Raw genomic sequence first — 17,415 nt, forward strand, 5'->3', positions numbered from 1 at the left:
TAATGACTATTTTTACTAGTGAAGAGAAAAGTTATCTTTTCAGTAGTGAAAATGCGACCTCGTAAAGGCTGTTTTTCATCAATCATAAATACATCAATCATACGCAATTACTTCTGAGATCTTTGAGTTACGTGGTTAAATCATTTCTATATATCATATATCTGGAGATAGTAGTATAATTTCATTTTTCGCTTCTATAAGTCATCAAAGTACAAAATTTGTATACATGTTCAACATTTTAAAGAGCCACTGTTATACCTGTGAAGAAAAACTTGATATTATTGATAGACTGAGCGTGGCATGGATCAGGGTCGTGCAGATCAACGCAGCATAGCTCACCAAGTGCTAGTAAAAACTCCGTGACAAGCTCTGTGCCGTAGCAATTGTTGATCACGAGCGCGCCACGGCCGCCTGGGACAACTGTATTTGTTGCAGATTCGATATTCAATAACAGTGACAGTGCTGTCGGAAATCGAGAGACTGTCCTTAAATTTTTTTTGTATGTATAATTAATGTATCATATGTATATATATACGGGTTGTATATAGATAAATAGATAATTTATTTACATTACTTACAGCAGTATATATAAAGTTATATATTGTATTGTTATAGTTGTATATTATATGGACATTAAATATTATAATAAGATACCGAAGGACATTTTGGATTTGCCTTTTATTAAGTTTAAAACTGTTATTAAAATACATTTATTTAACAAAGCCTATTAAACTCTCTAAACGACTACTTGAATGACAAATGTGCATGGTGTCAGTCAATCATGCACGGGTTTTGAACGACCATGTAATTTTAGACATAACAACGTTCCGACTTCTGCAGTAGAAAAAAAAATACGTTTTAAAAATGCTTGTATACAAATCTATTTGAACAAAGATGATTTGAATTTAAATTATAATTTGTAATTGACTGAAGCAAGTAGTTTATTAAAAATTTTTTATAATCATCAACACATCAAAGAACTTCGTTTATGTACTATTTTGTAATGGATGACAAAATGGTATATAAACGTTGCTTGCTATTATTAAACTTTTAACAATGTGACTGTTAAAAAAGCATAAAATGTATGGCGCATTGTGAATTTAGAATTTGAATGAAATCGATTTAGCGTCTTTAAGTAGACACAGTAATAATTTTAATAAAGAATTTTAAGTTAGTTTTATGACATGAGAAATAAATAACTAAATATTTAGCTATGGTACTATTATTAATATTTAAATATGTATTTGAACAACTTTCACTCTTTATCATAAGACGTATAGGTAATAATGTAATAATACAACACAATTTTATAATAAATCAACATAATTGTATTTGTTACATATTATAATATTTTCACCATTTTTAATTATACATATGTGTCTATTTGTTAAGTGTCACCTATGATGACTTACCAGAGAAGTCAAAATTTCGTAAAATAATAAAATTAAACAAGATATCGATCAAACATTTGGAACGGCTGGTCTATTTAGTCTCGGGCACTGATGTGACCTCAGCGTAGTAGGCGCTGAGGCCACGCAGAATCATCACCAAGCGGAGCATGCTTTGCATTTCGTTCCACTGATCCTACAGCCTTTGTCATGCCATTCAACTTGCTAGACTGGTTGCACCGTTTCTCGTAGAGGTTCTCACGGATTTACTAGGTATTTTGTTCAATGACTTTAGGTATAATATATTTTCATTCTATCTTTTCTTACAAGTACCTAAAGATATATTGACTAACCCAGTTACATATGTCGTTCTTGTATGATTGATTGATTTAGGAAAATTATGGATTAGTAAGTAGACTCTAAATTAGGATCTTGTTTTGATCTATTGTATAGTTTTTTTTTTTTTGTAATATTATAAGCGATTTGGAGTCTTACATTTAATTAGCAAAAAAAAAAAACACTCGAAGTCAATGTTTAGTCATTAACATCCTTACTGAAACAAAACCAAAATGTTTACTTTGAAATAAAATATATTTTTTTAATGGTCGATAATGGAATGGTAACCCCGCATACGTTATCGGTATACACTGGCGGGGCACCAGTGAGGGATGATAAGTAAAGATAAAGCCAGGCCAGTCAGTTCATCATGACAAATTCACGAATGAATCAGTTACGATGGTTTCCATGGGGAACCACGAGGTGATGAGCCTGATAAGGTATATTGCTACTAATAGAGTTACTATTCTCCATTATTAACAATCCTTTTTTATAAAGTATGTTTGTCCTAGTTATTGTTAAGTGTGTTTGGACTATTTACTTTATATAGAATATAGTTATTGGTTTTATCAATTGTAATAATAATACAGACATCTAATGGGATATGAGGCATGCGTTGCTGTGAACATGTACACATTTAGTCGAACCATTATTTGTTATTTGAAAACTGGATAACAATAAATAAGTATAGGTATCTATTTATGTAGTCATTTTTTAGAAAATTAAGATCTAAAATGTCAGTGGAAACTCGTGAGAGCGGCAGCCGTTTATGATACACAAAAGCGTGAAACGTAGCACCGCATCATATCATTTACGGAGATCGGGCGTTACGGTCACGTATGGCTCACTCCCACGTCTTAATTGACCCATTTCGTGTGAGATGTAACGCTTGCAAGAGTATACAGTCTGTCTGGGATAGCATCGCCGCGTCGCGCCGCCCTCGGACGTGACCTGCACTATCGCAGTCAACATAATACTCACTGTTTTCACCTAACCTCCCCTATTATTCATTGTGGACTTACAAAATTGTAGTTGATAGGTACAGATCGTAGTTCTGTTTTTGTATGCATGTTTATTATATTTATTTGTTAATTTTCTAAACATGAAATAAAACTAAAATTGGTTCATACTCATATGATCTGATGCAGGTATTTCAAATAGATACATACGAGTATACTGAATACAACTCGTAATATATATAGCGACGTTTTTCTTTTAATTTCCTCAGGATATACAGTGTGTTTTCCACAGGAGATATATCGTTTATGTATGAGTAATCTACAGCCACACATTAAGTGTTGCGGCGTTTCTTTCTCACTGTCACAAAATCTGCAAACACTTTCTGGGCATGAGCCTAGTTGGGCCATATGCTTGCAGTGTCCAGTGAGAGCCTTATACATTCAACTATTGTTAATATGTTATAAGTACAATGTTATTAGTTAGTATAAAATGTATATGTAGGCAAGAACATTTCTGTGAAAATTCTTATTTAAATTCATAGAAAAATATTTTATTTTTACGTATTACACTCAATATGTATATGAATAAAATGTATGAAGATTTATTATAGTTTAAGATTTAGTAACAAAAACGAATTATGTAGCACACGAAGGTTAGGCCCTTGATGATATCAACAACGTGGTCACATTGTGGAGAACTGTTTATTGCTTACGTACAACGGCTATGATGACATCGCACACATTTGTGGTTAAATGCGTTTAGTTTCGTCACGTTAAAATTATAATTCGTCGCCGGCCTAAACGTAAACGTTTTATTGCGCCTAAATACGAAACGAAATGGGACTGCTCATCTTGTATTTAAGGTATTTATTGTAATTTAAATTATTATTTACATATGAACATAAATAGATTAAAATAAAATAACTAATAAGTCTTTAAAATTACAAATTTACATTAATAAAAAAATGTTAGTTGACTGGGATGATAGTGGGCGGGATAGGTATTTTCTGGGACACCCGTAAGACTTGTATATTTGATTTCTGCGTAATAGTCGTAATAATTTTCTTGTATTTTACGTTTGAGTATTACAGTATGAATGATGTGCCAGGGATAGGGGAATTCTATCAACAAAGTGCTATATCATGCGGAAGACCACCCCATCGTCCCTATCTGTTACCGCAATCTATACAAAAACGTCACCCCCATCGATTTATTTGTCTTGTGTGGCCTTCATTTTACGCTCATCAGGCCTGTGAAATCTATTACACAAGGTGATTTTGGTTAGTTTTTTTTAGATTTACATATTTTAAGATGACGGCTTAATTTTAATTTAATACAATAATGTCCCATTTCGACAATATATTAATAGTATAAAAATAAATATATATGTACTTACTTATAAAAAACATTACCTACTTAATGACTAGAAAATGCTTAAGTACCTAAATATTTTAAAAGTATGTATTCTATATACATACTTTTAAAATATTTATATATTATATATAATTTATATATTATATATTAAATATAATTTATATATGTTTATAATAAATTTAGTATTAATTTCAACCCAATATTCCGTTGTTTAAATTGCACTACATAAAAGAAATAATACCTAAAATTAACAAATATCAAGTCATCCATAACTCTCATTCTTATAGGTACCTAATAATAATTAAGATGGATCTGTAGGAAGGAGTTACGCAAATAATTGACGCGGAAGGCGACGTAGTAAATTACCTGATTGACGGCTCCCACTATGTCCCATTGTTTTATTAGGAGGTGAACAGACGTGCGCGCGTGTCCCGACCGATGCGATGGGACGCGTGGTGGCGGTACCCTGGGGCGCGCAGGTACCAACAGCAAAAAATATTAGGGTGTTTGTTGACATCTCAGATTCGTCATGGTTGAAAATGTCTATATTTATTTTTATCGTATTTGGTGTAAGGGTGACATGGATATTGTATTTAAAATTATGAGAACAAAAACTTTTTATTCAGGTAACTTATAGTCGAATACCAATTTTTAATAAAGACTGACATCTGAGTATTTAAATGATGAATATCATACAGATATTCTTTAGTTTTGTAATCTGAGACAAATTAAAGAAATCAATTTATTACATTCTAATATTATACAAAATCTATTCAAATACCTTATTTATTATTAAGAAAGATGAATCCAAAAGAAGAATAAGTATTCTGAAAAAGTTTACCTATTGCGATAACTAGAAGGAAGTGAAAGAAGGATTCCAATAAATACAAATATATTTAATTCTCTTAACATATATAAATTGAGATTACGTAAATTAATTTCTTATTTTTATATCTAGGTATTTAAAAAACTTTACAGATTTTATGGTTGAGAGAAATAATTACCAAATATTTTAAATTATGATATACACTTATTATGTAGGTATTAATAATTTTTCGACCGAATCAAGTAATGTAGAAACATTGACAAATTTTAATTACTTCTCTTTATCTAGAGTTAGACTGGTACAGATTGTTTTTATAAATGATTTATGGTACAAGCACATATCCATTGTGCTTCTAATTTCCCCCCGAAATTTGTAAATATTGCTGATTTAGTATAATGAAACTATTTATTTACTTGTCGTATAATCACGACGCTACTATTAGTTGCGCACTCTATTATAAAAATAGTATAACACATAACGGTGAATTCTGTCGAGTCGCACGCTGTGACGCTACGTAACAAATAGGCTACAACGAAAGTGTTATAAGACAATGAATAAACTAACAATGAAAGTTTAATGACGCGGTATCGGGTGAATCTCACTAAGCAACGTAACGTCCAAATCAAGGATTGAACATTAACGTCTTTATTCGGAAATGGAATGTCTGCCGAAGGCCGGGCATGTCAGTTCGCCTCATGAAATATGCAAGCCTCAGGCGTCTCAGCACTTTAAGTGTCCGCGACACTTTGGGCATCATTCGCACTTTCCTTAAGTATTGCGAAATATTTACTCTAGATATTATGTATTGATTTTTTGCGGGTTTTGTAAGTTTATACACATAATTAAACGATGCTATTAACATTTTATATTTATGTATCTGTCTATATATAGATAGAGGAACGATATAAAAATATTCAATTGTTGCAAAGTAGTTCTAACTAGTTGCATTGCAATAAAGCCATCAAAATTTTTTACTAAGTGTGTTATAGTATAGAATTATAAGATTTTTTTAAACTGAAACTCAAAATTGTACCTTGATTTAATAGGTAAAATATATATTTTTTATGCAACTTAGAGTAGCAAACAAGCTGACGGTCCACCTGATGGAAAGTGGTAACCGTCACCTATAGACATGGGCAGTACCATGGACATAACAGAGTATACCGTTTCACCCATGATACCCCACATGCTTTGTCATTCCTGAAGACTAAGATGTTATTCCTCTGCACCCTGTAAATTCACTGTCATATTCCATAGGCTATAAATATTATTAACTGTAAAAAAAATATGTAAACCATTAGTGAATTTACATGACTGTCTTCTTGCCCCATCAGTAAACTAAAAATCACCAATTACGCCGGATAAATACTTGCATTTATAGGAGTTTCTAGATACAAGTATTTTTAATTTTGACCGTCTGAAAAACTTATCTAATATAATAAAACAAATGTCATTTACATTTACAGTTTGAATTTTCAAATCCAAGATACGAGTACATCCCCATGTGTGCGTTGCGCAAAGAAGCTAACAACTAAGTGAGCATCTACGTTTCAAACCCTCATCAGAGTAGATCGCGGTAGCGACCCTGGCTCCCGAGATAAGGAGCACTTTTTCATAATACTTTATTCAGAGCTGGAGATTTGGCTCAGTGACAGCCTAATCGGCCATGTCAGGATGAGGTGCGGCCGCTTAAGTATTAATATCAACCCTTTTGTATCCAGCAGTGCTGGCGGCTGGCGCCCGACAACTCCGTGTCAATCCTGTCCCGTCTCCGTGAATGTTTTGAATATTTAATGTTCATTAATTTGTTAGCTGCTGTAGGTACGCTCGCTTCGTTTGACTTGCCATACACCAACTGTTAACAAATGAAATTGTTATTTAATACGTTTATGCGAATCTCTCAGTATTTAGCAACGGTATTGCGTCGTATTAAGCAGGAGCAAAACAAAGTCTAAAATCTTCTTTGTGAGTACTTGAAAGAGGAATAATTACAAAATACTTATCTATCAAAAAGTTGTCAACAACGCATATATAATAATTATGCGTTTTATGAAAATATTTTCATTGTCAATTTTTTGATTGATTTTAATACGGTTTGCCATATGTAACATATTATTCTAATAATATAGATACTCAATTCTCACGCGACATTTTATGGAAAAGTTGTATATTTTTATTTATGGTGCAATAAAGAGTTAAATAAATAAATAAGTCTTTCCGTTCAAATTGTACAATCAATTTCTTAAACTGTATCACAATATGGTCTATGTGGTTAAGTCTCAGACACAGTATAAACTGTATCATTACGATTCAAGTTGATATTTTATAGGGAAGTTAACTTCATCCAACACTATTTTTTGAAGAAGGAGCCATAAAAATATTTGATAGGATTTCCCATAAAAGCCTATGAACCTAGAAGTTTCGCAAAAACAAATCTCGAAGGTACACTTAAACGCAAATATTTCTCGAGTTTATCTACAAAATTACAGCAGTTGGTGTCACATGTAATCCTCGTAATATATGCACAACTAAAAGGCAACACCGCGCGCCGCTTCTATAGGTCCCTGAGGAGCGATCGCTGGTCAGCGGGTGACCAGCACATAGCTGACTAGTATTGTGAAACGATATATTATCTGAAACTATAATCTTGTAGAAAATATTAGACCGTTGTACTAGGTATAATCATAATACATAGGTCTCGACTTACTGACCCTAAATTTCAGAATTCTAAATCGATCAATATTAAAAACTTTTTGCGTCAATTTTTCAATGAACTCTCTGGTGATGGAAAACACCACTAAAAACTGAATTAATTCGAGTGACGACTATAGACTCATTTTCTGTCACGTTGGAGTTTATTATGCTCGGCATAATGTGGGTATGTTGAATATTTTGTTCCCCAGTTAACAAATGCCTCTGATTACTGTTATAGGCGTGAGCATATTTACTATTTTAAATAAAATCCAGTAATAGAGCAAAATTTGTGTTATATCAAATGTATGAATGGATTAACTATGATGACTTAGTTATTAGGTTAAATGTAGTGCTGCTAGAGTCAATATTTTATCATTGTGTGTGTTTAATATATGAGTTTTTAAGAATGAAAAATCGACAACCTTCCTACTTTGTCGATTTTCATACGATAACGTGTCTATAACGTACGAACATGTATTATTTATGCAAGGTACCTAATTACCTAATTAGGAGTACGTATCCTGTGTTCACTATGCAAATATATGTTGTGTAAATATCCTTTGCACAAAATATAGAACCTACCACAATGTTAGAAACGTGTCACTGAAAGTATATGCAGCAAAAGTTGTTAGAAATATTGTAAGCAATATTTTAAAAATTGTTATTAGATATATTATGCCAACATCGTGCCAAACTATAAGAAATAAACAAGAGACTGCATTAACTATAAAACTATTATACTAAAAATCAAACAATGAAAAGTAGAGACAAAAAGTCAAGACCGAATAGTCTGTAGTGTGCTAAGTTTAGTGTACCGTAGCGGAGCGCGGGGAGTGCGGAACGACGGCGCCCATTGGCCGCGCCCACGCCGTGGGTGGAACGAGGAAAACCTGCAGTCAGTTTTCCTCTACACAAGCTGCGTTCCAATTTTGAAAAGCTTTTAGTGTCATCCTCTTGTCATTCGTTTGATTATTCGTATTCTCGTATGTTTCGTATTCGATTTTCAAATGGGTACGCTCGTGAGCCCGTCACATAATTTGACGATGGATTATGTCATTGTGCTCTGGAGAATACAGTTACTTGAACTCATATTTAATAGGTACCAAATAAAAGAACGTCATTCTTACTTTTTGTATGTAAATTTAATACTTAGTAGTTTCAGTAAGAATTCTATAAATTGTATATAAGAATGCTATGAACTATCGATGTTATTCGTGCTCTCGCTTCGGATAACAAACATTTTTTTTCTTAATGGATGATTAATGGAATGGTAACCCCGCCTGCGCTAACGGTATACGCTGGCGGGGCACCAGTGAGGGGTGATAGGTGAATAATGAAAAAAGGCAGGTCAGTCAGCCCATCGTGATGAATACACATGGAACTCAGTACGATGGTTTTCAGGGGGAACCGCGTGGAGGTCGAGCTGACAGGGTATATTGCTAGCAATGGGACTGGTAGCCCGCAATACTAACGATCCCTTCCCCCCTAAGGATAACAAACATTAGAAATAAATCTAAAGCATTGGCATGAGTTTTTTGTTTATTTTTGTAAATTTTTATTCAAATAATTGTTCTAGTCGTTAGGCGTGAAAGTGTTGTGAAAAGAGAATTATATTATATTCGTTGGATATCATAAGGATTAACAAATTAATTCTCTATCCCCAACTTAACAACAACAAGCGATATCTCAGGTATGTTATCAAAACATATGGCAGCATATTTTTAACTGCATGTCAATGCATTGAGTATGAACGACACTTGAAGGCTTATTACAACGTTACGGAAAAAAATTTTTAGAATGATACTTACCTCTATTTTGATTGATGCCCACAAAAGTTACGATTAAAAAGTCTCTATTGTGTAGACGAAATATATTAAAGATGTTAAAAGGCTTTCAAGGAGGTGTGGGTGCAAGTGCCTAGAGGAGGTCGTGTGGGCGGGGCGGACAGGCGGGGCGCAGGGTGCTGCGAGGGCCGAGGTGCTGGCAGGCCGGGCGCCGCGACTCGCCCACTGCTCCATCGGTCCATTGGAGCTCACAGTCGCGCCGCACACGCCGATCTTGACGCCCGCACTGTTGCGTAATTCCACGTCTAAGCTCACGACACAATAAGAAGTCTTAGTCGATTTAAGTTCTTTTACATTTTAGTTTAAAATACTACAATCACCTGTACGTGGAAAATAAAAATGCGCGTCGTTAATTAAGTCGATCGTCAGGCAGCAGGCACCCAAATAATTGCCGTGAAGGAAGCTCATACAGGGCTGCCCGCAACGGGCACCCCATCAATTAGTGGCACCTGTCGGACACGCGCTGCGCATTAATTCGCACTCGCGATAAGTGAGCCCGCAAAAAACTCCAAAATAAACTGGAACCAATGCACCTGCGGCAATCTGCGGGCGCCGCGGAACTGTCACAGTGACGGAGTCGGGTGTGGCGCGAGCGGACTGTGGTCGCGCTCTCTCGGGACCTGCCTGACGATATGATCATGTTATTCAAGGGCAACAGCAGCAGGTTGGAGCACCTCATAGAGAAAATTCAGGCGAATAAAGAAAATCACGACGGCATTTCAGACGATATAAAAGGTCAGTGTAATGTAATAAATCAACTCTATTATTACGTATACAAAAGATTGTGTTTTGTTTTCGATGAAAACCTTATAAGGAATGGTCAAATCCTTATTTTCTATGCAAATCGAAGTCGCGGGTCGCCAAGGGCTAGTTTAATATAGGTAATACGGGTATTTTCGAAAACAAGATTAGGTATCGTAGCTACATAAAATCTAGATTAAATTAAATTTACCATTAAATTTTTTCCCCCTATATTGTGTGAATATTTGCCTAGACTTTTGATATGTAAATTTAAAATTTTAATAAAAGGATCAATGCATTCTGAATTTGTAAGTATTTTTTAGGGGTCAATTGAATTTAGCGCATTTCTTGTCCTGATGATCGTTGTCTTTGAATATCAGAATCTGGATATAGAAACCTATAGTGGGACTATAGGTAGGATCAATCTCTCTTCATATGATGCCAAGTACTTTATTTTTTCACAGAGATCTCAATTAATCCTTACTAACTTCCTGTGTCCGACTTAGAGTCTCTATCTTACCAATAGATTTTACTGATTATACTTATTTGTCTGAGGTAAAATAGTGTTCTTGTTGTGTATATAAAATATACTTATAAAAATTAAAGGTTCTTTGATACATTCTATTCCTGTTCAATAGCTTTTGTAGGTGTATTAATAATGTCTATTAGTGTGGGATCAGATGATTTTAGTTGCAGAATGTTGTAAATTGCGACTTAAGGGACAAAATGTCATACAACAGCACAAGAGCAGTAAAATTCAAAATCAAACTCTATACCAAGCTGCTTGGTAATAAGGGTACCTGATCTGAGTAGGCTGATATCCTCTTCTAAAGGGGAATGACTAATGCCCAGTATAGTGAGGCATTAATGGGTTATTATGTTTTTATAGTGGTGTCAGTCAGTCAATGTTCAGCTTTTTTAATTAACCAGATATAGGTGCGTCTTTTTGTACAATAAAGGTAGTAATTAAGCATATGATTCACTTGATGTAAACGCATTACATCACATGAATGCTTGTAATATCAGAAATTATAGATATATCCAGTAATTTCACTGCCATGTCTGACCCTTCAACATGCAAGCAAGCTGCTTGGCTGCATAATTAAAAGGTGCGACAATAGTAAGTACCCATGTACCATAGACAGCTCAGCACAATGTTTCACATTACTGATTTATTTGGCATTTGAAATTATAATACATCTACTGTTTTGTCTAAAAGAGAGAGGTTTAGAGAGAAAATCTGAAATTTTTTTGACAACAGGAGTTAACGTTCGGTGGAAATTGCGACATGTAGGTAGTCCATGATTTAAAGACAAATATTCTGATCCTAGATATTTTATATTAGATACTCGGATTCTAATATACTTCTTTCATTCTAATTTTAATAAGATTTTAAGTCAATTTAAAGCACAATGAAAAATACCTGGCACCTGTTATTTTTAATAGTTACAGTGACAGGGTTCCTCACATTATGCTGAATGTTGAACGATACAATGGTGTGAAAATGAAATGAAAGAAAATATAATTGTAAATTCCATGCTTATAAAGGTGCGAAACTTTCCGTTAATATGAACATAAATATGTATTTAAGATTGTCATGATTGTCTTTAAAGAGTCATAAATAAAATAAAAAATGTTTTTTCATTATTTTGTTATTATACATTTGTAAAGGTTTACAAGATAGATACTCGTAGTTTTCAGCGAGTACTGTAATACACAATTGTTTTAATTGCTCGCCTAAAAAATGTCAAGAATAAGACTGATTATTATTAATGGCGGATTTTGGTAGATTTGCTAGCAGAGTACGTAGGCTGGAACCTAGGGTTGCAAATTTTAGGCGAAAAGCTATAATTTCATTGACAAAAAAGATTGTAATTAATATTGTCAATGATCAGCCAATGCAAACTCCTTTACATGTCTTTTTGTAGATTTACTTTTAGAATGTTTAAATTTTATTATTTTCATTTATATCTTTTGACATTGTTTTCGTTTTCTCGGTCTCTGAACAATAATTTTCTTGATGTTATAAAATAATCTATGTTTAAATCATTTATTACTTCATCACAGTCTACCGTTCTGTAATAAATATGATTGCAAACTAGGGTACCTAACTGTAGAAGTTTGTAGAGGCACAAAATTTTAATAGCCTACTGGAGGCAACTGTGTAAATTTGCCAATGTTTATTGTAATATTTAAAATTTTACACATTATTTTGTTATTCTTATGTCAGGACTAAATGTCTATTTTCAGATTATTCGTATTGTTGTAACTGTGTGGTCCCGACATAGAATGGGCCACCCCTTTTTTCACGTGGGAGTCGTAAGAGGCGAATAAGAGAACATAATGGTCGACGGCAGTAGAGTCCCTATTAAAACATCACCAAAGCCTAATTACGGTTATCAATGCGCCTGCCAAGCGTGGCAACTACTGGCAAAACCCCCCTTATGGGTGAGGCCTATGTTCAGTAGTGGACAGTTAACTGGCTGATATAGTATTAGTATTGTTGGGACAGTTCGTTTGATATCTTAAATATTTCTATGTAACAGCAGTAAGATTTAATGAGCTTTCGAGTGAGTTTTTAGTGATTTAACCTTGTAGTTCAGTTAGTACTATCTTCATCTCTCAAATATTTCCTAGATGGTTTATCCTTTAACTATTGTGGTTGTGTATTATGATTGTGTATATACATAAAATATTCTTTATACATGTTAAAATTGAAATTACTTATGTATATTAATAATAATATTTTCAGTAATAACTATTTTTGATTACTGGGGACATGTTATCTAGTGAATATGGTATATTCGTTGTTTTATTAGCTCGAAATTCTTGTAATTGTGTTTTTTTTGTGCATACATTGTTATGTGACTGTATCATTCTTTAAGGATCACAATAAAGAGTTTCCTATTATTCTTAAATAATTATGAATTTGTGCAATATTATCGTCATAGTGGAAAATATATTAATTGTATAAAAAATATCTGTGTTGAGTTGTAGAAATTGTATTTACTTTGTACCATTACGAAAATACTAACTGTAGTGAAGTTAGATTCAGATTAAAAGTAACGTTTATTATTCTGAGATTTCCGTTTTATTTATTCACTAATTTTTATTAAAATCCAGTCAGTCATTAAAGTATCAATTAATAACAAATATTCCACATCTAAATATTCAAACATCTTTAGAAATCTATGTAATAAACAGTGTAAAGTAAAGATTGTGTACAGTGTGTTTGAATTTAATAACATGCCTTAAAATTTGTTTTTGGTGCAGGATTCGTATACAGAATTGACTGTATTCTAGTTATGTTTTAATAAAACTTGTTATGATTTACCTACGTCAATGTCAATGCACTGTCATTATAAATATAACGGACATCATGTTACAGTATAGATATAGTGCATACTCGTCTACCTGTAGACGAACTGTAGTACTACTTACCTACTATATGTGCAAGTTATAGCGGGTTATTTTTTTTAATGAAATCGAAATGGTTATCATTCTTTGAAGGGAGTTTTTGTACCAATAAAACTAAATATTTTTACTAAAACATATGGGTTGAAAAAGGACAAAAATTTTTAAGACTTCTGTGTATAATATAGCGCATTCAGCTATTGAGTTAGTAGATTAGATTTGAAGGGATTTAAAATGAATAACTACCGAAAATGGTTTTTATTCTATACTAGCGGCCCGTTCCGGCTTCGCACGGGTGGACATTTTTACATTTTAAAAAGTGGCCATTAAGGCTGCACACGCGACGGAAGCCTAAAAATGGAGTAACTTCTCCCATTTTCCCAACAATTCCCTTCACTGCTCTGCTCTTATTGATCGTAGCGTGATGAAAAGTATACAATAACCTGCCTAGGAGTATGAAGAATAATTGTATCAAGTTTCGTTAAAATCCGTCGAGTAGTTTTTGTTTCTATAACGAACATACAGACAGACAGACAAAAATTTTACTGATTGCATTTTTGGCATCAGTATCGATCACTAATCACCCCCTGATAGTTATTTTGGAAATATATTTCATGTACAGAATTGATCTCTCTACAGATTTATTATAAGTATAGATTAACTTTTCATAATGAAGATGACCTAGATATTTTTTAGCATTAGAATAGTATTATGTTAATTTAATATAAATATAATATATAATGTAAATAACATTATTAACCAATTACACTATGCAGTCTACGATAGTTGCTATACCTATGGGCGGTTTTCTAGTAGTGATTGGTGTTGATTGCCGAGGCGCCGGTCGAGGTGTCCCAGACAGCGCAGGCGCAATTAGGAAGTGCGCTTCCGCCGCCCACCACCGCCGGCTGGCGGCGCCACCATCACCCGAGGAATTGCCTGCAATCGCTGATAATTACCGTATCCTACCAGACCACCACCGCCACATCTAACTACCACTTGCAACTGATATGACACTTATTATTCAAGGGCAGAAGAATACTCGTGACGCTTTAATATTTTACTAGCTATATCTAGCGACTTCGCCTATGTGAGTTCTAACTCTTTGATACTATAAAAAGTACTCATTTTATATAAAAAAGTCCCTATAAAGTTGCATCATTTTAATTTATTTATAAACTAAACTGTAGTGCATCTTTGCATTAAATTTAATTCAAATCAATGTAGTCGTTTAAGCTAGATTAAGTAATAAATATTTCCAAAGTTTAATATGTAGTATGTATAAAAAGTGTAGATATTTAGTTTGATACTCGGTCTCACTGAAATGGCTAGGTAGACTTTATGGTGAATGATGTGAACTATTAGCTCCTTGCTATATATATGTATATGAGTATTGCAAGCCAGGCGATCTCTACGCAAAGTGTAGTGGTTAATTTTTGATGAATTCGTCACCAGTTCACCATTGATTTGTTTTCATCCTTCATTGATACTCAGCTACTGTAAATAAATAGATTAGACGGGGTTTCAATTCTATTTTCATATAGCAGAAAAATTATGTATTACAGATGTATAATACTTACAAAATCTTTCTACCAAGTACAAAATTATAATCTTGTTTCAATTAACGCTTCGACTGCCTCATTCAACTTTCTTCAAAATGAGTAAAGTTCTGTGTAATAGCGATATAAGTTTTACTTTAAAACTTTGTATATTATGCTGCTAGGTCTGATCTATGCTACTATATAGCATACAGGCACAGGCAGGCACGCAGACACGCAGCAGACAGGACTTTCATATAACATACGATTTGAGATGTAAACAATTTGTCTTATTTAAAAGTCTCCTGTCATGTCCGAATTAATAACACTAAAGTGCCTACTTATTGTAAATAAATAAATATATAAATTAGATAATATTAATTTTTAATTGGATCATTATTAGTATTATTAAAAAAAAATAGAAATCACTAGAAGAAGAAAAATTGTGAAAAATTAAAAATTATGAACAAAAGTAAGCATAGGAAAATGACGCACTTCGTTCACGTCACGAGGAGCAAAAAGCGTAGACTTAAGTACAAAATACTCAATTGATCATTCAAAGCAAGATTATTGGTAAAAGAAGTGTCCGTAGGAGTTAGTACTTTTGGCCGAAGAACCTACAATAGCTACAGGACAATTGAGCGACGGTTGTATAGAGTGGCAGCCTTACAAATATAAAATTGCCCTGACGCTATTCTATCTCTAAAAGAAATAGAACTTGCAAAAGAAGATAAGAGACCTTGTCATTTTAATTGAGAAACCATTACTTTAATAGAATTTCCTGATAGTAAAAAGAAAATTTCTAATATTATTGAAATAAAAGTTACAAATATTGTTCCATTAAGTTTAAATCGCATTCTGATAATAGGAACTTTAGAAACTGTCGACGTAGAAGAATTTGAAACGATTGTTAACGCAAAAAGAATCTCTTCTATAACGTTAGCGTTAATTTCATTTGAATACTGAAGATGATTTTAAGTATACGTTTTAATTTATAACACTTTAGCGATAATTTAAATTTCTAATTTAACTGTAAAGTGCGAAAACATAAGAAGTAGGTAAGTGTTCTTACTTGATTTGCGGTAAGATTAACTTCTCAAAAATCACACATTAAATCGACAAAATTACGTTTATTTAACCTCAAATTGTGAGAATTACTGTAATGTTCAAGAAATGTTGCTTTATCTGTTGATTTATTTATTAGCAATGCTGCATTCAACTTTTTGAAATCAGCTAGAGGTACTTGAAAATTCAGGTATTTTTTGACTAGCATTTTATAACGGCTTTAAATTTGAAAACAACTTACTTAAGGCGCTATTTACGCTGATAAACTGTAAAGAGTTCTAAAATTTATTTTCATTATTTTAAGAAATATTTTTCAGTCTTGAATGAATAAACGAAATAATAAAATAAAATAAAAAATGAAATAATGAATAAATTAATCCTTTAATACAAATGTATTATACAATATAGGAGATAAGCAAGACAATTAATAAATGTAACGATACACTTATATAAGTACAGTAAGGCGGTCTTATTGCTGAAAGTAATCTTTTTAAGACAAGATCTTTTCTTGTTATACGTAATTAGCACAATATAATTTATATATTTAAAAAATATTTTTGTTTTCAATATTTTTATTAGTGTAGCGGCATTCATAGTAATTTAACTTTAAAATAAAGTTTTTGTAAATCTACAGAATAAATTTCCCACATACGTACAGTATCCTACATAAAAAATCTTAAGTTAACTAAATTGACTTGTCATTATTTTAGCCATTAGCGTGAAGTCGTTACATGCGTCCGGGCGAGCAGGGAGTCAGATTGAAATAAATAGTTCCTCTTAAACAAAATAGATTTTGCTCCGTAAAAAATACCAACAAAATGAATATTAACTTGTAATCTTACTATTTTTACTTTAAAATGAATAAAATTGATTAAAGGCTTGCTATTCTAAGATCTTGCTTTTAGCATATAGATATTAATTCATTAAATACTTACATATATTTACTCTTCTAAATATCTTTTTTACATTTTTCAATCCACTAGCTATTCAAGAAAAAAACATTCGTTAAGATGCAGACATCACGAGTCTGCATCTGGGCCATAGTTATGGTCCCCTTGAGCGTGTACTGATAGCGTAACCTAGGTTTTAACGCTATCTACACACTGAAGGGGTAGGGTACCAGTGAGTGATGATAGGTGAAGATGAAAAAAGGCCAGTTCGCTTATGACGAATTCATCAGAAATTTACTATAATGATTTCCAGGGAGGATCGAGTGGGCGTCGACCTGATAGGGTA

The 17,415-nt window shown here is 33.0% G+C and overlaps 1 protein-coding gene across 2 annotated transcripts in view; it reads left to right on the forward strand.

Annotated features, from left to right (window-relative positions):
* LOC113518360 (zinc finger protein 423 homolog) overlaps positions 1-17,415 on the forward strand; it is a 63,796-nt gene that overhangs the window by 24,891 nt on the left and 21,490 nt on the right. The window contains exon 1 of one of the 2 annotated variants that reach the window (XM_026903245.3): positions 9,624-10,156. The exons of the other annotated variant lie outside the window; for it this stretch is intronic. Within the exon in view, the coding sequence (XP_026759046.2) occupies positions 10,054-10,156 (103 nt within the window). The 5' untranslated portion in view covers positions 9,624-10,053. Of the gene's footprint in view, positions 1-9,623; positions 10,157-17,415 lie in introns of those variants that run through there. 2 annotated transcript variants of the gene reach the window in all.

Source organism: Galleria mellonella, unplaced genomic scaffold, assembly GCF_026898425.1.
Source record: "Galleria mellonella isolate WM207_F2 unplaced genomic scaffold, CSIRO_AGI_GalMel_v1 utg132, whole genome shotgun sequence".
In the NCBI taxonomy this organism is placed as follows: domain Eukaryota; kingdom Metazoa; phylum Arthropoda; class Insecta; order Lepidoptera; family Pyralidae; genus Galleria; species Galleria mellonella.